We start from the raw sequence: 24,507 nt of genomic DNA on the forward strand, positions 1-24,507 counted from the left end.
TAACGGACATTTGGATTGCTTCCATTTCACAGCATATTTCCAAACAAGAGATCCTTTTACTTATGTCTTGGCATAGGCGCACAGGCACTTCTGCCGGCTCTATTCCTAGAAGTCGGAGGATATAAAATTTAACAGAGGGTGACAAATTGCTTTCCCCAAAGGTTATGCCAATTTACACCCCCAACAGTGGTTGGACGGGTGAGCCTGCTTCCTCACACCCTGGCCAATGCTCAGTGCCATCAATCACTTTTATCTTTACTAATCCCATCTGTAAAAGACGATGTCTTGCTTTCGTCTGCATCACGGGCAGGGGCCGCTGAGCATCTGCTCCTATGGTTACCGGTCTTCCTCTAGGAGCCGCCTTTCCATTCTGTCAAACGTTTTAAAATGCACTTTAGAATTCTTTTGGGTCCATCATGAAGAGGCGACTCCTCCCCAACTGAACTGTGGTTACTGGACTTGTTTCTCTGACTTAAGAGATACCTTAAGCAAGGGGCTCTTGTTTTGGAAGGAAAGAAATGGTCTGGACCTGCAGGAGGGGGAGTGGTGGCTATACAGAGTTATATATGCCCTTTATTTGAATGCTTTATGACTTTGGCTTCCAGCCTTGCTAAGTTATTGTCTATATTTTAGTTTAGCTGAGATGCTGAGATAGTAATTTTTTTTTTAATTTTTGCTTTTTGTAACTGTGTAGATGGGGGTGGGTGGTGCATACATGCCCGTGGCATGGGCGTGGAGTCAGAGGACAAGTACTTTTTACCTGAAGAGGCATCTTTTAGACATGTACACTGTTTTATTTTGAATAGATTTCTTTTATGTAAATTATTTATTTTTATTTTATGTACATTGGTGTTTAGCCTAAGCGCATGCCTATGTGTCAGATCCCCTGTAGCTGGAGTTGTAGATACTTGTGAGCCACCATGTGGTTGCTGGGAATTAAACTCTTCCTCTGGAAGAACAGCCAGTGCTCTTAACCACTGAGCCATCTCTCCAACCCTGTAACTATTTATTTAAAAGATGCTTTGAGCTAACTTCAGATGAATGATTAATAGGCAGAACACACACACACACACACACACACACACACACACACACACACACACACATGTGAAGAGCCTCCTGAAGCTCTCTACCCAGTCTCTCAAGGATTTTAAACACTGTGCCAGACTTCCTGTCAGAAGATGTAAGGGCTCCGTCATTCTTCCTCCTGCGTTCTGGAAAAGAACGGTCACTCGTTTGGGGGGAGTGGACAAGTGTGATGGTTCATGCTTGTAATCCCTTGCTTGAGAGGCTAAGGCAGAAGGCTGGCTGTAAGTTTAAAGCCAGCCTGGGCTACAGAATGAGATGGTGACTCAAAAAGAAAATCAAACCCCCACAAAACCAAACCAAACAGGAGGAAAGCCTGGGGGCCTGGGGCCTTTGGAAATCTCATCTAAGATGCATTCCAAGGTATGATCATGGCCAGGCATGATGGTGCGTGCCTGTGTACCCAGCACTCAGGGAGACTGAGCTACACAGCAAGACCCCATGTCAGCAAACTAAAACCAGTCAACCAATTCAAACCCCCTCCAGCAGCCTGAGCACGCCGCTGCCGCCACTGCCTGGTCAGACCCTCTGTAGATGGCAGACCCAGAGCTGAGGGCTGAGTCTTGGCCTGCCCGCCTAACTGGCTCCTCAGAAGTCATGAAATCCCCACAAAACTCAGAGAGACAATACTTTGCAAGGCTGTGGGCAGCTGAAGACAAAGTGGCCGGATTGCAGGGACAGCACACATTGTCAGTGCCCAAGGTGAGAAACCTGGTAGCGGCGGCGGCGTGTGCCTTCCATCTAAGCACTCAGGAGGCAGAGGCAGGCGGATCTCTGTACGTTTGAGGCCAGCCTGGTCTACAGAGTGAGTCCAGGACAGCCAAGGCTTCACAGGGAAACCGTATCTTGGGGGAGAGAAAAAACAAAAACAAAAACAACCAAACAAACAAAAAAAACCATGGCTATCCTCAACAAAAGGTCACTTGAGCAGGAAGGAAGACCACCCTCTCACATTCCACCACAGATATGCTGCCACCTCCAACTACTCTCTCTTCAGTCTCCTGCCTCATGGCTTTAACATCCTCTGCTCTTGACCCCAGCTCGGCCTCCACACATAGTAGGAGTCTAACTCAGGTGGTTGCTCTCACATGCAGTGGATCTCGAACTTGCCTTGTCCAGACTTGGGTGTGATGATGGATCTCAAATCTATCCTTCCCCAATCTTCCCATCTCGTTCAAGGCCAATTCCATTTTTCTGCCTACATGGGCCTCAGTCTTCAGGTATGTAGGGAAATTTCCCTCTCTCTGCTCCCCCCCCACCCCACCCCCGCGCGTGCGCATGCGTGCGCGCCCTAGCAAATACTGCTGGCCTCATTTCCAAATGCACCCAAAATCTGCCACCTTCAGGCGGCTGCCATCTCCGCAAACAGCCTCCTACTCTAGCTGTTCCCCTTACTCTGCAGCCCACAGTCCAGTCCTGGGATGGCAACTGGATGCCAGGACCTCTGCAGGTTGCCTTGCCCACCCTCTCCACTCACCTTTCCCCAGTTCCACTCCAACCAAGCCACTTTCTTAGAACTCCTCGGGCCCCGAACACCTTGTTCTTTTCAGCTCTATCTACGGGCTCCTCCACCCCAACATGTCCCATGTCTCGGTTTACTCTGCCTTCCCTAAGCTCTCCTCCCCATCCCTGGTACTCTTTGAAGACAGCAGCCCATTTGCCCCCAGGAACTCCCTCTCAACACCTGTCTAGTCACTGTGCACAGCACTGTCACACCCACCTACTTACTAGCATGTTGTCCATCCCATGATGGTCTGTTGGGGGGTTGGCCTGGTGCTATGTACTCTAATGCTGATTACTGGCCCCCAACATCTGGTTGCTGTCCCGACAAGCACAGTCTCACGTACACTAAGTAATGTGTAAACTTTGCTTGCCAATATTCTCTGACTGGTTAAATAAAATAGATGACAGCCTATAGCTGGGCAGAAGAGAAGTAGGTGGAGCTTAGGTTCCCGGGCTTAGGGTCAGATGGGGACCACGAAGCAAGAAAGGAAGCCAGAGAGGAGGAGGTCGCCATGGGGCAGCATGGACCATGAGCGTGTGGCCACGAGGGCTGGCCTGATGGAGCAGAAGCAGCCCAGGCAGCAACAGGTATGGCAGGTAACTTAGGGCATGGAGCTGGGAAATAGCGAAATAGCGTAGAGGGTTGACACCTGCCCAGTTACTGTGCTTTAAAGTTTTTAAAGATCTAAAAGCTTCCACAACACCTGCCCATGTAAGGAATGAGCAAATGAGTGTGAGAGGCTAGACTTACAACTCCTCTGAGAAGCAACGTAAAAAGAGCCAACCATGCTGGGCATGGTGGCACACGCCTGTAATCCCAGGTGTCAGGAGGCAGACTGCAGAGCGGGACCTTCTCTCAAAACCAAAACAACAATAATAATCAATCAAACAATTGGGGTATTTTGTTTAAAATGGTTGAGTCTGGTTTTTGGAAATAGAAAAGGATGGCTGGTTTTGGGTTCCAGGCTGCGTTCTTCACAGACACCAAGCTCTGGGTCCCTTACCTCCCTGGTACCTGGCTCAGAGCGAGAACCTCAGGTTGGCATCCTTCTGCAGGCACGGCCAGGCTGTGTGCTTTTGGGTGAGATGACTTATGTTATCTGTGACTCAGTTTCTCCCTCTGAGAAGGGAAAGGGATGCTGCTGCCAGCAAGCTGTTAACAGCTGGGGGCTGGGGGGAGGAGTGAGAAATGGATTAGCCAGCGCATTAACGGGGTGCCCTGGTGCTCACCGGCACATTTTGGTGGTGGAATTGAAAAGCTTCACTTTGTAGCCACTGTTGCAAATAAGCAGGAACAGCTCCTTGGTCAGCGGTGGGTACCAGATCATGCAGGTGGGGTAGTTGCCCTGGTCTGTCCGGTGAATGTCCAGGACTTCCAGGTGGTCTTTGTAGCTCTTGATAAGGTTGTACTCTATCTACACAGGAGCACAGGGACAAGTGAGGACCCTGCTGGAGGACGAGGTTGGCTGAGAAGCTTCAAGGCCTGGGTGTTAGCTGTACCGTAACTGGCTGTGTCCCTAAGGGAAGTCCCCTGACCCTACACTCACATGCTACCTTCTCTAGGCACTCACAGTGAGCAGGATGGTGGGCTCAGCATCCTAAACCATTGTGCTCATGGACCCCAAGTCCCTGTAGTGCTGTGTCTCGAGGGCACACAGGCTCATGAGCAGGTGTCAAAGATATTAAGAGGGGCCTGCCCAGGGACACACAGCTAAGAAGTGTGGAGCAAAAACTTTTACGTCTAGACTGGGTGGTGGTGGTACATGCCTTTAACCCCAGCACTTGGGAGGCAGAAGCAGGTGGATCTCTGAGTTTAAAGCCAGCCTGGTCTACAGGTCTGTGCCAGGGTTGGTCTGGGGCTACTATGTATTCAAATGTTAATTGCTTGCCCCTCAAGACCCTTAATGCTTAAGAGGATCCCTGATTGGTTAGATAAAGCTGCCCACAGCAGGGACTGGGCCTCAGAGAGGTAGGCGGAGCCAAGGTTTGTAGGCTTGAGGGTGGCAGAGACCTGGAGGAAGGAGAAAGAAAGGAATGAGCCTGGTGTGGTGGCGCATGCCTTAATCCCAGCAGAGGCAGAGGCAGGCGGATCACTGTGAGTTCGAGGGCAGCCTGGTCTACAAAGTGAGTCCAGGACAGTCAAGGTTACACAGAGAAACCCTGTTTTGAAGGAAAGAAAATTTTTTTAGAGGAAGAAAGGAGCAGGCACCATGGGTTAGCGTGAACTAGAAGCATGTGGCTGGGAGGAGCTTGCTCTGATGATTGACGTGATGGAGAGAAGCAGCCCAGATGGTAAGTACATGTGCAAGTACTACAGGGGCTTTGCCTAGAAAGTAGATAAGCTGGCTTAGAGGGCTAATATACCCAGCCCAAGTGTGTTGAGGCTTATCAAAAATCTAACAGGTTTCTGTGTCTTTTATTTATATAATAGTGGGTTAAGGAGTAACTACCACCTTAATAATTATATGAATCAATATCAAAATATTTCACCAGCCAAAGCCACACAGAGAAACCCTGTCTCCAAAAAACAAAACAAAAAAAACCCTTAAGTCTAAGCCTAACTGACCCCAAACCTGAACTCTGACAATTAATGAACTTCTGCTGCACACTCTATTATTATTTTGTTGTTGTTGTTGTTGTTGTTGTTGTTAGACAGGGTTTCTCTGTGTAGCCTTGGCTGTCCTAGACTTAGACCTGCTTTATAGACCAGGCTGGCCTTGAACTCAGAGATCCACCTGCTCCTGCCTCCCAGTGCACCACTGTGTCTAGCTCCTTTAGGAACAAATTCAAACCTAAATCTCAGCACTTGATGGTCTCAGATGAGCAGCCTGCTCAGACTGGCCTGATGCTACAGAGGAAACAGAGGGAAGAAGGCCGGCACGGAGAATAGCACAGGAAGGAGGGTGGGACGAAGGAAGCGGGAAGGTGGGTGGGGGACACCATGAGTGCTGGCTTCTGAGTTGGCAAGGCTTGATAAGACCACCCACTGTCCCTACCACTCAGGTTAGTTGTCAACTTGATTGGAAATAGTCTCACCTGGGGAGGAATCGCACCCCCCCCCATCACAGTGGCCTGAGGCCATGTCCGTGGGCTCATGGCACGGGCTGTATGAGAAAGGAGCTGAGCATGCCACAGGAAGGAAGCCGGGAAGCAGCACTCCTCCGTGGCCTCTGCTTTAGTTCCTGCCTCTGGGTTCCTGTCTTGAGCTCCTGCCTTAGTTTCCCCATGTGCTGGATTATAAACTATAAACCAAGTAAACTCTCTTCTCTCCAAGTTGGTTCTGGTCAGTGTTTTATCACAGCAATGGAGAGTGAACTAGGACATTTAGCTGTGTCCACCCTCTTCCGCTCCCCACCCCCAGCCCCCTACTCTACCTTCCTGCTGTTTTCCCATTATAAATCACAGTCTCATCCTGACCTCTCTGGGAGGGGAAGACAGCTGCACCTTCTGTGCTGTGTGGGAACACACGCTCTCTGCTGCACACCTGCCGGAACACGGCTTCCAGACACAAGCCATGTGAGGTATCACCTCAGAGGCGCCAATGTGGAGCAGTCTGGACTACCTCACCACACACTCATGTTCTCCAGGTTATAGGTGGGGACTTCACAAGATGCCAGGGATGGAAAGAGGGGGTAGGGCATGGTGATGGTGGGTCAGGCAAACCAAACTGAAGAGCTCACCAAGAACCTGTCCTTCCCAAGGCTCAGCAGCCTGGGCTCGTTGCTGTCCAGGTGAACCCCAAACAGGAGGCTTCGGATGGTGTTGTGGTGGGAACGAAGTCTTGCCAAATACTCCCAGACCCTTTGTCCATTTTTGACCACCACCATATACACGGCCACAGTGAAGTTGTCATCCTAAGGGAGCAAGAGGAGAAGTCGTGCCCTTAACTTTAGGGCCTGAAGTCACCTTGGTGGTTTTCAGACTCACTTGCCTTCACAATCTGTTACCCAGATACATCTTAGCACAGCAGAACAAGTGGGGAAAGCGGTGCCCATTCTGCAGACCAGGAAGGGGAGAGAGCACAGGGTGACACCCGCCCCACTCTTTCCTGGTGTGTACACACTTCCCCAGGGAAAGCCTCCTGCTCAGGGTTGATCTGGACAGCAATGAGCCCAGGCTGCTGAGTCTTTTTGCTTTTGCCCTCCCTACGCTTTGTCTGATACAGGCCAGAGTGGCAGAGCGCAGCCTGCAGGGGATGCTGATGTCCGTGCTGGGTGCCAGGACAGCTCTGTCCCTTACCAGGGGCCAGGCTGTATGTGGGTGAAATGCCAGAGGGGGGCGGACCAATGAGAACCTTCCTCACAACTACCACCACACTGTCACCACCCTAACACCACCGCTACCACCACCCCACCTACCACCACCACACCCCTACCACCTACTACCACCCCGCCCACCACACCACCTACACCACCACCACACCCCTACCACCTACTACCACCCTGCCCACCACACCACCTACCGGCACAACCACACCACCCACCACCACCCACCACCCCACCTACCACCACCACCATGTATCACTACCACACCCCACTACCACCATACACCACCACCGCTGAGAGAAGGGCTGACCAAGAGACAGCCAGAACCACTTCCCTGAGATCACAAGCCCTCGTCACAGAGAGAAGGAAGAGTCCAAAGCCCTGAGGAGGGACGCTGAGGTCAGTGAGGAGGCCGCCTTGTCAAAATGGCAAGGATGAACGATGGGTTCCAGGAACAGGACGCCCAGCCAGCCCCTGGGGGTGTGCTGAGGCCCCGCTCCTGTCTGCCTGTCCTACCTCACCAACCCCTTCCCCATCCCTTTGTATCACAGCGTGACTGGGATGTGAGCCCCACTTTCCTCAGGCTCCTTGCCCCTTTGTGAGCAGAGGGAAGTACTCACAGCAGTCGCCATGTAATTGGAGTCGTGTGAGAAGCTGACGTGAGACACGCTGGTTCTGGAATATTTGAAGGGCTCTGAACTTTCATTTTCTAAAGACATCGCGTCAAGAATATAAACTGTCCCCTCGGTGAATCCAGCTCCAAGCAGAGCTCCTGAAATGACAAGCCCAAGAATGATGACCGGAGGGGACGGGAGGGGACAGGGATTTCCTTCATTCTAGGAGTGAGTCCGCAGCAGCAACAAGCAGCGGCGGGGGGTGGGGTGGGGGGTGAGGGGGGAGGGCAGGGGGGGGGGGCATGACATGGACGGACCTGCGCATGGGAAATGGCAAGCAAGCCGCCTTGGGCAGGGCGCTAAGGCACAGCTGTGTGTGCGGCTGGGGAGAGGGGCAACTGGATGGTGCGTGTACCTTCAGGGTTGTAGGTCAGACTCTGGACGCCGAGCCCCTTCTCAAAGGCCCTGCTGAACAGATAGACCTTCTTTTCGTAGTCCCACACCTTGATCATCCCACAGACACTCCCAACAGCGATGAGGGGTTGGTACGGGTGGCAGGATATGGCATAAACAGCATCCCTGGGCTCCACAAAGAGCTTCTCCAGCTTGGTGCCATCTGCTGTCATGTGGTACACGGTGGCGTCAAACGTTCCTATGAGAAAATTCCTGTTTGCCGAGGAGAGACCCAACAGGATCAGTGTTTGCAGGGAATGGCCACACCAGCCATTCTGCTTCTAATTGCACATGAACTGCCTTTGTCGTCTATAATTTGGTGACATTATTAACCCAACATCTCCAAAAATATACCGCCAACATCCAGCAGCCTCCATTTGCAAGTGAAAAAAAGCCCACTTTTCCACATGTAAATTGAGCCATTAAGTATGCAGATGGACAGTCAGTTGCACAATTAGCTAATCTACGCATGCAAATATTCATTTGTGTATGCAAATATGGAGTTGGGTGCACACATACAGACGTGCCTGTAAAGACTGCAAGGGTAATTAAGCAGACTCACAGATAATTCAGTCTTGAAATGTTATGGCTATTAATTACCCAATGCCTTTAACCTCAGTGGCTAGGAAAAGCTCAGCTTCAAGAGATGGGGCCAGCCCATGGCCAAGAACTCCAGGCACAGAGGAGGTGGGAACTCAGAGATAAAGGCCATCCAGCTTCTGGTTACCCGGGGCTTTTTTTTTTTTTTTTTTTTTTTTATGGTTTTTTGAGACAGGGTTTCTCTGTGTAGCCTTGACTGTCCCAGACTCACTTTGTAGACCAGGCTGGCCTCGAACTCAAAGCGATCCACCTGCCTCTGCCTCCCAAGTGCTGGGATTAAAGGCGTGCGCCACCACGCCCAGCCCGGGGCTTCTAAATAGTAAAATCTTCAACTAATTATAAAAAACACAATTCTGATTGCAATCACAGCCCAGCCAGGGAGCCATCTCTCTCTCTCTCTCTTTTTTTTTTTTTTTTTTTTTTTTTAGGTTTTTCGAGACAGGGTCTCTCTGTGTAGCCTTGGCTGTTCTGGACTTGCTTTGTAGACCAGGCTGGCCTCGAACTCACAGCACCTGCCTCTGCCTCCTGAGTGCTGGGATTAAAGGCATGTGCCACCACAGCCCAGCCAGGGAGCCGTCTCTTAAGACTCACTAGAAAGCTGAGTTCCCTCCGTCCTGTATCCTAGGATCACAGGGAGCACTCATTGCACTGTGCGCAAACTGAAAGGAGACACCAGTCATTTTTTTGGCCTTGTAGATGACTTAGATTCATTGGTGACTCACCTGACAACGAAAAGGTCGCCTTTTAAAGTGCAGTCTGTGGGGAGGTTAGACTTCTCTGAGGGTGGGTTTGCTGGGGTCTTTGAAAAGGACAGAGTCCTTATGGAGCTCAGTTTGAAGTTGCTGTACCAGTTGATGATGGACAGGGTGTGGTCGTAGAACTTAATGTTACCCTTAATGTCACCTGTGACAATGTAGCTGTAATAGAGAAAAATTGGCTTAAAACCCAGTGGCAGTGGTGGTGGTGGTGGCAGCGATGGCGGCGGTGGTGGCAGACACCTTTAATCCCAGCACTCCAGAGGAGTTTGAGGCCAGCCTGGTCTACAGAGGGAGTTCCGGGACAGCCAGGGCTATGAAAGTCTTTTGCAGTAAGTATACAACACACACCACTTATACCTATCTGTGCTCCATGGCTAGAGGACGCAGCAGCCCTGTGTGCCTAAAGTAAATGGCATGTTCTCTCATTCACTCACTCTTCTGGCTCCAAGGTCAGCCCCTTACCATGGTTTGGTGACAGTGATTTACAGTCTCTGACATATGACTACAGATGACAATGGAGAGCAACTGAGCAGCCCTCCACATCACATAGGCTGGGCAGTGGGACACAGGCTGCTTTATAAGAAAATACTGCTGTTAGGATCATCATAAACCCACACCCAGTCACCACAGGCAAAGGCAGTGCCCATGGCAAAAGGGCTTTTATTTCCAGCCTCCAATCCATCCCAAGAGAACTTTTTGTTTTGGATTTTTTTTTTTTTTTTTAAGACTTAAAAAAAAATTCTAATCACAGGAGGAGAAAGAGTGAATTTTCTCGGATGTGATGCAGGGCGAGTAAATGAGATTCCTGATTAATAAGCAAGGTAGGTGGCAGAGTAATTGGCTAGGTCCGCTTTTACCGCCCTCTGCTGGGCAGAAGCGGCAAAGCTCGCCTGGTGTATGGGAGCCTAGTCTTCCACTGCAGCATCCATCTGTAGTCTAATCCAACATACCTCCTCACGCTCTGAGATAATGACTGCATACCTCTTTGTAAAGGCACCCCAGGGTGCCAACTGGTGCAGATAAAAGCTGCCACATACTCACTCTTCTCACACTGATGATGGCTGTGTTGTTGTTGTTGTTGTTGTTTTAACCTAGGGCTCCCCATGTGCCAAGCAGTGCACAGGAAACCATCATAAAGTTATTGGGGAGTGGGCACGAGTGCCACAGTGCGTGTGTGCAGGTCAAAGGACAACTTCAGAAGCCAGTTCTGTCCTTCCTCCTTTACGGGTGTCCCAGGGATTGCATTCAAACCAGCAGGTTTTCATGACAGATGCTTTTACTCAAACCGAAGAACTGCACATTTTCCCACAATAGGAATGCTGGGGTGGTGGAACCTGAACTAAAGGAATTATAGCACGTGGAAGGCTGAGGCATGACGAGATACTTATGGCCATGCCAGGCCACATAGTGAGACCTTGTCTCCAGAAGCCAGGCAGACGAAAAGTTCCGGCACAGTTGATCTTTACATGGTGTGTAAATGTTATGGTGCAGCCAAATTGTATAACTACCTGAGTTCTCTTTTCAAAAATTATTTTACATTTAAGTTATTTTATGTGCACGAGTGTTGTGCCTGCATGTATATGTATGTGCGCCCCATAAATGCCTGGCACCTCAGAGGTCAGAAGAGGGTGTTGGATCCCCTAGAAATGAAGTAATGGATGGTTGTCAACTACCATGTGGGTGCTGAGAACTGAACTTAGGTCTTCTGCAAGAGCGGTGAGTATTCTTAAGAGCTGAGCCCCCTCTGCAGCCTCTTGAGGTTTTTTGTTTTGTTTCGTTTTGTTTTATTTTTCTTGGTTTTTTTGATTTAAAGTATGAAATTTGGGGGATATGAAATAGGTTTCAGGAGCACAGAAGAAAAAATTCACTTTTTGTTTCACTAAAACAGATTTTTTTAAAAAGCCAGGCAATGGTGGTACACAACTTCAAAAAAAAAAAAAAGATTTATTTCTTTATTATATATACAGTACTCTGCCTGCATGTACACCTGCAGGCCAGAAGAGGGCATCAGATCACATTATAGATGGTTGAGAGCCACCATGTGGTTGCTGGAAATTGAACTCAGGACCTCCGGAAGAGCAGCCAGTGCGCTTAACCCCTGAGTCATCTCTCTAGTTCCTAAACCCAAATTTTAAAACACAGTGTATGTCCATAGATTTTGTTTAAAAAGTCTAGTTAGGGTTTGGGCATGGTGGTGCATGCCTTTAATTCCAGAATTCAGGAGGCAGAGGCAGAGAGAGGCAGATCTCTTTGAGTTCCAGGATAGCCAGGGCCACTCAGTGAGACTCTGTCAAAAAATAAAAATAAAAATAAACTAAATAAAATCTAGATTGTGTAAGTAAGAACGCAAGAAGAAAGAACCCGTGCCTGTCCTGACTGTCACCGCACTCAGGTCTTCTGCTAAAAGGCAGCTAACGCCCCTGGTTAACTACAACTCTCCCCATCTGTGAATGTGCACACAAAAGTGGGCTAAGCAAAGAGCCTCAAGCACTGAGAGTACAGAGAAAGAGTCTTCCTGGGGACCAACACCGAGTGTTCAGCCCCAAAATCATATAGATACAAGCAATGATATACAGACTGTGTGGGTTGTAGCTATACACTTAGGAATGTAAATATATATATATATATCATAATATATAACAGGAACTAAAGAAAAAGAGGCCATAATTTTGAGAGGGAGTGTGTGTTAGAGGGATTAGATGGAGAAAACAGTGTAATTACATTTTAATTTAGATAGACAGATAGAGAGATAGATATGAGGTCTAAAATATGCTTGTGAGCACCCCGGGATCCTCCCTAATCAGGCTCATTACCTGTCCACTGTGGCGAGCACCGTGATGGCCTCCTTCTGCAAATGGACCAGTTTACAAGGCTTGAGGAAGGGAAAGGCCAAACCAGGGGAGGACTGCGGCGGGTAGTGTATATCCCAGACAACCAGCTTCCCTTCCTTCGTTGCCGACAGAATCTGTCCTAACTTCAGGTGAAAAACAGACTGGCTGAATTTCCCCACGAGTTTGTTGAAGGTCTGTGTTTCAAAGACAGGTTATAAGTCACAGTCAGTGATGATGACATGATGATGATGAGAGCCAAAGCATGTACCAGTGTGGCATTTGATTACATTAGGATGAAATACAATGAGACAAAAAGGACAGAAAAAAGAAATGACTGAAAGCCCATGGGTGGTTTGCTCCTGCCCTCCATAGGTTCACCGAGGGTTGTGTGCTGTGATTAACTACCCTGTTTAAATTATTTACTTATTTTTATTTCATGTGTCTTGCCTGCATGCATGTCTGTGTGAGGGTGTGAGCTGCCGTGTGGGTACTGAGGATTGAACCCAGGTCCCCTGGAAGACAGTAGCCAGTGCTCTTAATCATTGAGCCATCTCTCCAGCCCTCCTATTACACTGTTTAACATGATCAAAAGGGTGGGTAAGCAATGCTTGTATCTGTTCAGATTCTCTCGTGGAATCTTTTATACCCATAGTCTGTCATGAACATTCTACAGGTGAAACTATAAATAACATCTTTCATGTCCTTTGATGGTAAGGTACTGTCCCATCACAAGACATTATTTTAGTCCATAACATAAGAATCTTTGGTGCTGGGCAGTGGTGGTGCACGCTTTTAATCCCAGCATTTGGGAGGCAGAGGCAGGAGGATCTCTGTGAGTTAGAGGCCAGCCTGGTCTACAAAGCTAGTCCAGGACAGTCAAGGCTACACACAGAGAAACCCTGTCTCGGGGTGGGGGGGGTGGGGGGGAAGAACACTTTGGTAAAGCCAGGTGTGGTTGCACATGCATGTAATCCCAGCATTGGCAGGCAGATCTCTGTAAGTTTGAGGCCATCCTGGTCAACAAAGCAAATCCAAAACAGCCAAGGCTACACAAAGAAACCCTGTCTCTAAAAAAAAAAAAAAAAAAAAAAACAGGCGGGGCAGGGTGGCTCACGCCTTTAATCCCAGCACTCAGGAGGCAGAGGCAGGCAGATCCCTGTGAGTTTGAGGCCAGCCTGGTCTACAAAGTGAGTCTAAGACAGCCAAGGCTACACAGAGAAACCCTGTCTCAAAAACAAAACAAAACAAAACAAAACAAACAAACAAACAAAAACCAGGCTGGGCCTGTGGTGCACAACTCTAATCCCAGCACTTGGGAGGCTGAACCAGGTGGATCTCTCTGAGTTCAAGACTGGTCTACAAAGCAAGTCTAGGACAGCCAGGGCTGTTATACAGAAAAACCTCTTCTCAGAAACAAAACAAATGCCCAGACAAACAAAATATTTTGGTAACTCCCCTTATTCAATATATGCTTTGTGAAATGAATAAGGCATTCAGCCATCTTTCTTTTTAGATTTATTCTTTATTATTTATACACTGTTCTGCCTACATGTGAGCCAGCAGGCCAGAAGAGGGCACCAGATCTCATTATAGATGGTTATGAGCCAACCTGTGGTTGCTGGGAATTGAACTCAGGACTTCTTGGAAGAACAGCCAATGCTCTTACCCTCTGAGCCATCTCTCCAGCCCACAGCCATCTTTCTTATATAATGTTTCAGAGAAGCAATAGGGAAAAGAGGCCCGGAGAGACGGCTCAGTGAGTCAGAGCACATCCTGCTCTCCCAGAGGACTCGAGTTTGGTTGCCAACACCCATGTTGGGCAGCTCACAACCATCTGTGATTCCAGCTCCAGGGAATCTGATACCTCTGGCCTCCAAGGACACCAGCTCTCACAGGCACATAATGGACACACACACACACATACATGCACATATGTATACAGACAATTCTAAAATGAAGGGGGCAGGGGAAAGGAAGAAAACTTAACAAAGCTGCTGCCTAGTGCCCTCTGCAACGGGATCCTAGGTTTGTGTCACAGATAGGGTTTCTACTGCTGCGATGAAACACCATGACCAAGAGCAACTTGAGAAGGAAAGGGGTTCTTCAGCTTACTTTTGTATCTCCTGTCCATCACTGAAGGGAGGCAGGGCAGGAGCTGATGCAGAGGCCATGGACGGCTGCTGCTTGTTCCTCATGGCTTGCTGTTTTCTTTTCCTTTTTTTTTTTTTTCTTCAAGTTGGGGTTTCTCTGTATAGCCTTGGCTGTCCTGGAACCCACCAGGCTGGCCTCAAACTCACAGAGATCCACCTGGCTCTGCCTCCCGAGTGATGGGATTACAGGCGTGTGCCACCAATGCCTGGCACCACCAGCCCAGAGATGGCACCACCCACAATGGGCTGGACCATCCCCCACCAATCACTAATTAAGAAAATGCCCTACAGCTGGATCTCAGGGGGGCACCTTCTCAGTTGAGGTTCCCTCCTTTCAGACAACTGTGGCTTGTGTCAAGTTGACATAAAACTAGTCAGCACAGTTTGTCTCTGAACTTGAACACAAAAGGGTCCAGAGGGCCAAGCAAGAGCATCATGTGTGTCTCAGGGCAGCCTGTTCCCGCACAAGGCGCTTTTACCATTTCAGACTGTAATCGGTATCTGTTCTTGGCAGATTATGTGTCTGTAGTTCCCCTACCTGCCTTCTGCAGCCTGAAAATCAAGCCAGGACCACCACGGTCATCTGTGGAAACGCGGGTGTGTAGACTGGCAAACACTCCCACTTAGCTGCCGTGAGCCTCTCCGGCTGAGATTGGACAAGATGATGTTTTTGCCTCTCTATTTAATCTCCCGTTGTAAGCGAATGTCCTTCGTGGCCCCTTCAGTGTGTTTTGTTGGGGATTTCTCTATTTTAACTTAAATCACCCGCTCCTGGTGCAGCAGAGCTGTCTGGTTTCACAGTCACGGCACTGCCAGCACCTGCCCGATGGAGGAACTATTGCATCCTGCGAGCTGTACAGGGTGCGGCTGGCTGTGAGAGCGAGAGCATCATTAATGGAGCTTCATGTGCAGCTCAAAGTGCTAGGCTGCTCCAGACCCCGGGCTCAATCAGAGGAGAGGGGGAGTAAATAAAAAATATAAGATCTCTCTCCCTCTCCCATGCCCCCTCTCTCTCATGATCCTCCTGCCTCCCCCCCTCCCTTGTCCTGGGATTACATACATCACCATCACTTGCACTTCATGAGTCGCTGGGGACTGAACCCAGGGCTTTGTGCTTGGCGGACAAGCAGTGCGCCAGCTGAGCTATGTCCTGAGCCCTAAATGTTGTTGGGATTTTGTTGTTGTTGTTGTTGTTTTGTTTTGTTTAGTTTTGTCTGAGACACTGTGCAACCCTCACTGGCCTGGAACTCACTCTGTAGACCAGGCTGGCCTTGAATGTAAAGATCCCCTTGCCTCTGTCACCCAAGTGCTGGGACTAAAGGCGTGCACCACCACACCTGGCCCTCAATGTCACATGGGAAAAAATATCACTGAAGCAAGAGCCCACATCAAATATGGCTGCAAATATGGCTGCCGCTCACTGGAACCAACCTTTAGAGCCCCTCAGAAGCAATGGTTCACTGTTTCCCAAGTCATTGTTCACAGAGACTTTGTAAGGCCTGACCACCAGGGGTCATGACCCTTGACCCTATTTCTTACATTTTCATTTGCAAAAACAAGGTCTGCAGACAGACACAATAAAATTTCCTAAGAAGTGTTTGTTTGGCTGGTTGTTCCTGGGGTTGAAGCCAGGAAAACTCATCTCTTCTTTATTTTCTCACATTGGCATGCCCTCTTTCATACCTAACTCTTATTCTTTGTCAATACACATACACATTACAAAAATCTATCCACTCTCTGGGTAGTTCCTCATACCGATAATATCTTTTTTGTTATTGGCTTTTGTTTTGATTTGTTTTCCAAGACAGGGTTTCTCTGCGTAGCCTCAGCTGTCTCGGAACTCTTTGTAGACCAGGCTGGCCTGGAACTTAGACATGCCCACCTGCCTCTGCTTCCCGGGTGCTGGGATTAAAGGCGTGCGCCACCACCGCCAGGCTGCATGTCTTTTCCATAACATTTTATTTTTACAATATTTCTGTTATTTTTAGCAGACAATATGTTATGGATACAGGATCCAAGCAAAAATGTTCCCAGTGGCTTCAGCCCTCGCCCACTAAGTCTACACATCCGTAATTACCCTTAGCAGTGTCTAGCATACAAAAACACATCAGGAATACTCACTTTCTCGGTTAAAAGCGGGGCACTGTGAGCAAGTATACCCTCCTTTTCAAACTGAAAAGCACAGAAAAAGACATTACTATTTAAAGACCAAGCTGCCAACAAGGCGCACCATGTGTTAGCTAAAACAGAGCAAACGTGCCCAGATGGGGTCGGAGGGCTGCAGCTCCTGCAGGAAGAAAACCTGTCACCTAGGGAATATCTAAAAGCATTTGAAAAGAAATGCAAATCTCTTCAAAAGCCAGGCATGATTGTGCCTCTATGTGGCAGGTGGCTAAACACCCAAAGCCAAAGATGTCACTGAGGGGCAGCTTTTTTTTTTTTTTTTAAGGTAAGTGCATTTCACTTAACGTAAAATCAGCCATTAACCACGCGCTAGGTGTCCATGTCTGTGGTGTGTCCGGTATTCACAGTGCTGCATAGCGACCATTCCCATCACCCCAGGGAGACCTCCATCACTCCCTTCCCATTCTGCTCAGCCTCTGATGGCCACGAATCTACTCCCTGTCTCTATGGACTGGCCTAGTCTCACAGTCTATGCACACGGAAACATACACTTTATAACCGAATATGTGTGGCTTCTTCTTCATTTTCCATTTCTTTTTATTTCTTTTATTTTATTTTTTTTAATTTTGAGGCAGGGTTTCTGTGTTGACCAGGCTGGCCTTGTTACTACAACTAGGATTCTTTTTTTTTTTTTTAATAGCATTTTAAATTTTTATGTATTTATCTATTTGTTGTGCATGTTCGTGTCTGTGTGTGTGTGTGCGTACACACGCGTGAGTGCGTGTACAGGGATACATGTGCCATGACATGCGTGTGGAAGTCAAAGGACATCTTCATGGAGTTGGTTCTCTTCTTCCAACTTTACACGGGTCTGGAGACGGAACTTACTCAGGCTGTCAGATGTGGCTGCACATGCCTGTGACCCACTGAGCCATCTTACCTACCCAGCTTCTTCCTTTTTTTTTTTTTTTTTTTTTTTTTTTTAAGATTTATTTATTTATTATGTACACAGTACTTTGTCTGCAGGTACACCAGAAGAGGGCACGAGATCTCATTGTAGATGGTTGTGAGCCACCATGTGGTTGCTGGGAACTGAACTCAGGATCTTTGGAAGAGCAAGCAGTGCTCTTAACCTCTGAGCCATCTCTCAAGGCCCCTAGGTTTTATTTTTAAGTCCAAGGTTCTATTGCTTACCTGCATCATAGCAAGCACGAGCACTCATTGCACCACCCACGGTATGGACGGACCACATTTTGTTTATCTGTTCATCGGCTCACAGACACTGAGTTCTAGCTATTGGTCATTTCTTTTTTGTTGTCATTTCTTTATTTGTTTTTGGAACAGGGTCTCTCTATGAGGGCCTGGCTGTTCTACAGCCTGCCATGTAGACCAGGCTGGCCTCGAACTCACAGAGCTCCTTTTGCCTTTACTACCCTAGTGCTGGGATTAAAGACATGCACACCACATACTGGGCATTTTGGCCATTTTGAATAGTGCTGTGGCCATGAATATTTATGTAGAACTCTTTGTGTGAGCAGCTGTTTGCAGTTCAGTGAAGGCAAACACCCCGGAACTCTGGGTCACGGTCAGTCTGTATTGGGCTGGGGCTGTTTGGGTGTTTCTCTAAGCTCATTTGACCTACGTTGTATATTGCTGACCTGCTTGCTAATTGCTTTCTCAGAGGAGCAAAGAAGAGGTCTTAAGGGGAGAGGGGATAGTAGAACACTGTATGGTGTGAGGTTAGTGAAAGAAAATACCAGGAGTGAAAGGGCTTAAGCAGGGATGGGGTGGGAACTAAGGGAAGAGGAAAGAGTGAGGGTGGGTTAACAAAAACCAGCACCTATGAAAACCCCCTAATAGACACCCACTACTTTGTAGGCTGATTGAAAATATATAATTTTAAAAAATAGAAGGAGTTTGAACACTGATACCTTGCCTGCTCAGGTGGGCAGTGATTCCTCTATGAGACCCAGCTAGTTAAAAGACAATCTCTGTGCCAGGTACAGGATGGCTCCCTATGAGCTGTTGGTCAGGGAGGTCCCAGATGCTCCAAAGACAACACTGGATATTGCTACTGCTCTTGTGACCCCCCAAGAACTAGAAAGGAGGACTCTGTTGCCAAAGACAGCACCCACCATGATCATAGGACAAAGAAATCCAGCTGGGAGTGACCTGAAAACCTCCCTGCTGCCTGGCTTTCTAGTGTTAGAAGGTGCTATTCATGGTCCTGGGAAAGAAGAGATACCAGTGAGGTCCTGGCAGCCAGCCTCGCAGGCTACAATAGCAATCTGCCAGGCAAGATGTGCTCACTGCTGCAAGAGTGGCACCTAGGTTATGGGGGAAACCAAACACGTTTGGATTAGCTCGAGGCCTGCTCTACAGGAAGGAAATAAGGCCTGGTACTGAAAATCTAGCCAAACAACAACAAACCAAGGCTCTGGAGGTCACAGGGATTCAGAGAGGAACCTGCTACTCTAGTTTTGCTAAACAACATGCCATCAAACTGCCTTCCAAATATTTGTTTCCACCCATAAATTAGTGCTGCTCTCAACGTTGGCCAGAGAAACCTCTCTCTTCAGTGAGCAAAGACTCATAGCTGGCCAAAGTTCTCAGCCCTAAATGGGAGATGGACATCAACCTCAACTCACCAAGTCTTAAGGAATATCTTGTAAGAGAGGCAGAAAGAAAGAAAGAAAGAAAGAAAGAAAGAAAGAAAGAAAGAAAGAAAAGCTGAGGATTGGGATGAGTGCTGTGAAATGCTGTCTTCAAGATATGGCGTGAGGGCTGGAGAGTTGGCTCAGTGGTTAAAGCACTTGTTGTTTTTGCTAAAGCCCAAGGGTTGATTCCCAGCACCCACCTGGAGGCTCACCATCTCCTAAGGCACCAGGCATGCTGTGGTACACAGACACACATGAAAGCAAAACATTCATACACATAAAACAATAAAAATAAATCTAAATTTAAAAAAACCACACGGGGTGTGGTCATTGCCCTCATATACTCACCACAGCTATGGGCAACTGCACGAGATCAAGTCAGTATTCCAACAGGCATCACTAACTGGACTCAGTGGGTCATTGACAAAGAAAGGGCCAGGTGGCACAAGCCTTTAATCCCAGCACCGGGGAGGCAGAGGCAGGCGGAGCGCCAGCTTAGTCTACGAAGTGAGTCTAGGACAGCCAAGGTAACACAGAGAAACCTTGTCTCAGGAAAGAAAAAACCAAACCAAACCAAACCAAAACAAAAACAAACAAACAACAACAAAAAAGACAAAGAAAGGAAAGATAAGTGTGGTGATACACCTGTAACCCCAGCACTCGGGAGACAGGCAGGGGGATCTCTCTGAGTTTGAGGCCAGCCTGGTCTGTAGGGGTGAGTCCAGGACAGCCAGGACTACACTGAGAAACTCTGTCTCAAAAAAACCAAAACAAAATAGATAGGTAGATGAATAGATAGGTAGATGGATAGATAGGGAGATGGATAGATAGGGAGATGGATAGATAGGGAGATGGATAGATAGGGAGATGGATAGATAGGGAGATGGATAGATAGGGAGATGGATAGATAGGGAGATGGATAGATAGGGAGGTAGATAGATGGATAGATGGATAAAATGGGAAGGAGAATTTGTTATGGTACTTAGGGGTAGGGATGGAGAAGAAGTTGGAAGTTCCTGAAGGGAGGAGGAAGGAGTTTGGGGGTCACTGAGGGGAGGAGTTGGGGTGCATATAATCAAGATGTATAAAATTGTCAAAAAATAAACTACTTTCACTATTTAATATAGAAAATAGTTTATGTATTTATTATCATTATTATTGTGGTTTTTCAAGACAAGATTTCCATGTGTGTAGCCTGGCTCTCCTGGAATCACTCTGTAGACCAAGCTGGCCTTGAACTCACAGAGATCCACACGCCTCTGCCTCCAAGTGCTGGGATTAATGGTGTGTGCCACCACTGCCTGGTCTAGAGAGCGAGTCCAAGACAGCCAGGGCTATACAGAGAAACCTTGTCTCAAAAAACAAACAAACAAACAAAAGCAGATTTCAATTTTGGGGGGCTGGAGAGATGTCTCAGAGGCTAAGAGCATTGTCTGTTTTCCCAGAGGTCCTAAGATCAATTCCGAGCAACCACATGGTGGCTCACAGCCATTCATAATGAGATCTGATGCCCTCTCCTGGCCTGCAGGTATACATGCAGACAGGGGCACTGTACACATAATAATAAATAAATAAATCTTTAAAAAAGAAAAGTCCTTTCTGAAATTTGGAATAGAATCCAAAGTCTAAAAACAAGACAAAACAAAACAAAAAACCATCCACCTTTTAGGCCTGTTAAATACAGACTAATAAATATTTGTCTCATCACTTAAAAAAAATTTAAACGAGGTGTAATTATCGGCTTCTAATTTAATATGCTAATTTCCAATGAGACCAAGATAAATATCATAATTAGATCAAAATGTTTAAATATATGCCCGTTGTTTCCTAAATAGATGCAATATTACTACAGAACATCTGTATTCAAAAACTAAACAGGTATTTCCACCCAAACTTTGAGACGACCCTGCCACTACGTACCCAGGTGTAATAGATGGTCTGTGTGCTGCTGTTGCTCACCAGTTCTTTGTTGTTCTCCGGGTTGAAGATGAGGTAGTTCTGAAGCATAAGGCATGAAAATGTGTTACAAACAAACAAACTTGTTCCTCACTGCTTCGGCTTAAAGAGTAAGTTTAATTAAAATAAATAACTGAGGAGAGTTCCATACAAGACAAAAGAAAGACTTGGAACTTGGGAAACAAAAGAATAGCATTTAAATATTGGCCGTAAAGTAAATAGCATAAAATGTGTTCATTTTACAAGTTTTATTACAACTTGTCGTCTACAACAAGTAAAACATAAACCACATTCACCACTTAGTTGTTATTCATTTTTTTTTCCAGTTGGGCAATGAACCCCTTGTGACCCAAAAGCACGCACTCCGCCCTTTGGACAACACCCCCAACCCATCACGATAATCTTGATTCCGTGTGCTTTTACACAAAGGCTGATGAGCACACCCTTCTGAAACTGACAGGACCACAAGACATCTTGGAACATGAGGCTTTGGAAGGGAATTCTGACTCCTGCCAAGACCTCGAATGGCGAGAGCCGTGGGCGCCCTTCCCAAAACTCAGCTCTGCAGAAACTAAGCAACAGCAACGACGGCCACCAAGATGGAAACTCCTAGGGGCTGGATCGCATGAGCCTGTGCAGGGAGTGGGAGCCACAGCCTGCGATGCCTGCGATGCCTGCGCACAAGATGAGGCGGAGGCAAGCTGTTTCTGCCCTACTCCAGATCCCATGAACAGCAAATAAGCAAGCAGCTGACACACCCAAGGCACCACCAGCCAAAAAGGAGACTTAAGGAAATCTGTGACCAGTGCCACAAAGTAAACTGAGTGAAAGGAGCAAGGTGGGCAAGATGGTTCAGCGGGCAAAAATGCCTTGTGCTCGGCATGCAAGCCTGACGACCCGAGATCGATCCTCGAAAGCCACGTAAAGGTGGAATGAGAGTACTGACCCCACAGAGCCCTCTTCTGATTCCCCCCAAGCTCATATGTGCACAATGACAATTATTATGAAATTAAACACTAAGGAAAAAAAAAAAAAAAAGAAGAAGCAGCCAGAACTGTAGGGGTGGTCTGAAAGAAGAGAAAGTGAAGGTGAAATTCAAAATAAAGGGAAAGTGTAATAAGAATTCTGCCAGAAGGTTTTAATTTTTTTTTTTTAATACTATGCATATGTGTGTTAGTGCAGGCCCTCACGCGGAGGTCAGAGGGCTACCTCTGAAGTTGGATTGCTCTCTCTGCTGTGAGTTCCAGGGGTTGAACTCAGGCCGTGAGGCCTGCATGGTAACTGCTTTTATCTACTAAGCCATCTCACCAGCTCCCTTGTAGATGTTTTATGTGAAGAGACGCAGAGGGCAAAAGCTAGAAGGAGCTGTAGGGCCCACAGGACTGGATGGAGACAAGTGGTATGGAGATCTGTTTTGTACTGTAAGTTCCGGGTTAAGGGGAGACAGGGTGCAGGGCCGCAGGGGGAGGTAACCCGAAGAGGCCGGTGGGTCTAGTGAGCTAGCACCCTCCATGGGACAGTTAGAGAGAGAGGCTGGGGGCAGATTGGAGGCATGGGAGTGGGACAGCCTAGTGGCCCCTGTTTTCTCAATGACACATGAGGAATCTTGTCAGCCAGAGGGAGGGCTGGGGGACGGTAGAAATGACTAGCCTGACATCTCTGCTGTATCAAATGCTGTAGCCTACTTACAGGCCGCGAGGGGCAGGGGAACTGATAACGTGGCCTGTAAAACTGCAGAACCAAACTCTTCGTTTGACATCACTGTAATCAGTTTAAATTTAAACAGTGCATTTGGCAAGGTTGCAGGACACACAGAGCCACACGGCAGAATCCAGCTGGGTTTCTACACAGCAGCCGTCAACAACCTGAAAGCGGGAATTAGAGGAGCAATTCTTCTTTCAGAAGCATCAGAAAGGGGGAAACATTTTGCAGGAATAAATCTAACTCGGGAAACGAAAAGATTTGTACACTCGAAAATACAAAACACTGCCCAAAAAAGAACCAAAGATGGCATAAAAGCAGAGAGATACCTGGTGCCCTGGGACTGGAAAACAATATAATTAAGATGACAATATTTCACAAAGTAATCTACAGACTCAGTGGGGGAAACTCCTAAAGGCATTTTTGTATGGTAAAGTTTAAACTCACACACACACACACACACACACACACACACACGCACAAACTTGTGGTGGCACATATTTGTAATCCCTGCATTTGGGAGGCCAAGACAGGAAAACACTGTGTTCAAGGCCACCTGGCTACATATCCGGGACCTGCCTCAAAAGTGTCAAGTCTGGGACTGGTGTCCTAGTTTTCCTTCTATTGCTGTAATAAAATACTGACCAAAAGCAACTGGGAGAGGTTTGTTTGGCTTCCACGGAACAGCCCATTGTTTCAAAAGGCCAGGGCAGGGGCACAAGGCAGGAACCAAACAAAGACAACAGAGGGACGCTGTTCATGGCTGCCTTAGCTTACTTTCTTTTTCTTTTACTTTTACTTTTTGTTTTTTTTTTTAAGATTTATTTATGTATTATGCATAGTGTTCTGCCTGCAGGTACACTTGAAGGCCAGAAGAGGGGACCATATCTCATTATAGATGGTTGTGAGTCATCATGTGGTTGCTAGGAATTGAATTCAGGACCCTTGGAAGAGCAGCCAGTGCTCCTAACCTCTGAGCAATCTCTCCATCTCAGCTTACTTTTTGTTTTGTTTTTTTTGAGACAGGATTTCTCTGTGTATCCTTGGCTGTCCTGGACTCACTTTGTAAACCAGGCTGGCCTTGAACTCACAGCGATCGCCTGCCTCTGCCTCCCGAGTGCTGGGACTAAAGGAATATGCCACCATGTCTGGCTTTCCAGCTTACTTTTTTATACAGTCCAGGCATACCTGTTTTAAGGATGACTGCCCACAGTGGGATGAGTGCCCCTCCACATTAATTAGCAATCAAGAAAATGCCTCGCATATCCACAGGCCAATGTGATGGAGGCGATTCCTCAACTGAGGATCTGTGTTCCCAGACATGCCTAGGTTTGAGTCAAGGTAACAAAAGCTGGCCAGCACATCTGGGCAGGTGGCTCTGTGGTTAAAGGCGCTTGCCATGGGAGCTTGAGGACAGAAGTTGGAATCTCTAGGACCTATGTAAATGTTGGGTGAGCACGGTTGGCTTGCCTGTAATCCCAGTCTCTCAAAGCAGAGATGGGGGATCCGCAGATAAAATGGCTTAACAAGACTAATCAAATCAGTTGGCTCTGTGTTTGATTGAGAAACCTTGCCCCAATGAGTAAGGTAGAAGAGCAATGGAGGATAATTCCAGACATAAACCCTTGGGGGGGCCTCCTGACATCCTTGCCCACATATGCATCTCACACACACACACACACACACACACACACACACACACATTTACGCACATGCACACGCACACATCCACACACCAACCCTGAATAGCCACATATGATTGACTGTTGGATCAGTGCAAACTTTTCAAGTAGAGCCATTTGTTTTTCT

General features: G+C 47.6%; 1 protein-coding gene across 1 annotated transcript in view; it reads right to left on the reverse strand.

Annotated features, from left to right (window-relative positions):
- Window positions 1-24,507, reverse strand: part of Cfap251 (cilia and flagella associated protein 251) — a 74,568-nt gene that overhangs the window by 30,181 nt on the left and 19,880 nt on the right. Inside the window, 8 exon segments of the mRNA XM_051161509.1 lie at window positions 3,820-4,004; window positions 6,270-6,443; window positions 7,475-7,626; window positions 7,884-8,134; window positions 9,244-9,438; window positions 12,093-12,304; window positions 16,382-16,432; window positions 20,962-21,039. Coding sequence (XP_051017466.1) covers window positions 3,820-4,004; window positions 6,270-6,443; window positions 7,475-7,626; window positions 7,884-8,134; window positions 9,244-9,438; window positions 12,093-12,304; window positions 16,382-16,432; window positions 20,962-21,039 — 1,298 coding nt within the window.

This window comes from Acomys russatus, chromosome 19 (genome assembly GCF_903995435.1).
Source record: "Acomys russatus chromosome 19, mAcoRus1.1, whole genome shotgun sequence".
In the NCBI taxonomy this organism is placed as follows: Eukaryota; Metazoa; Chordata; class Mammalia; order Rodentia; family Muridae; genus Acomys; species Acomys russatus.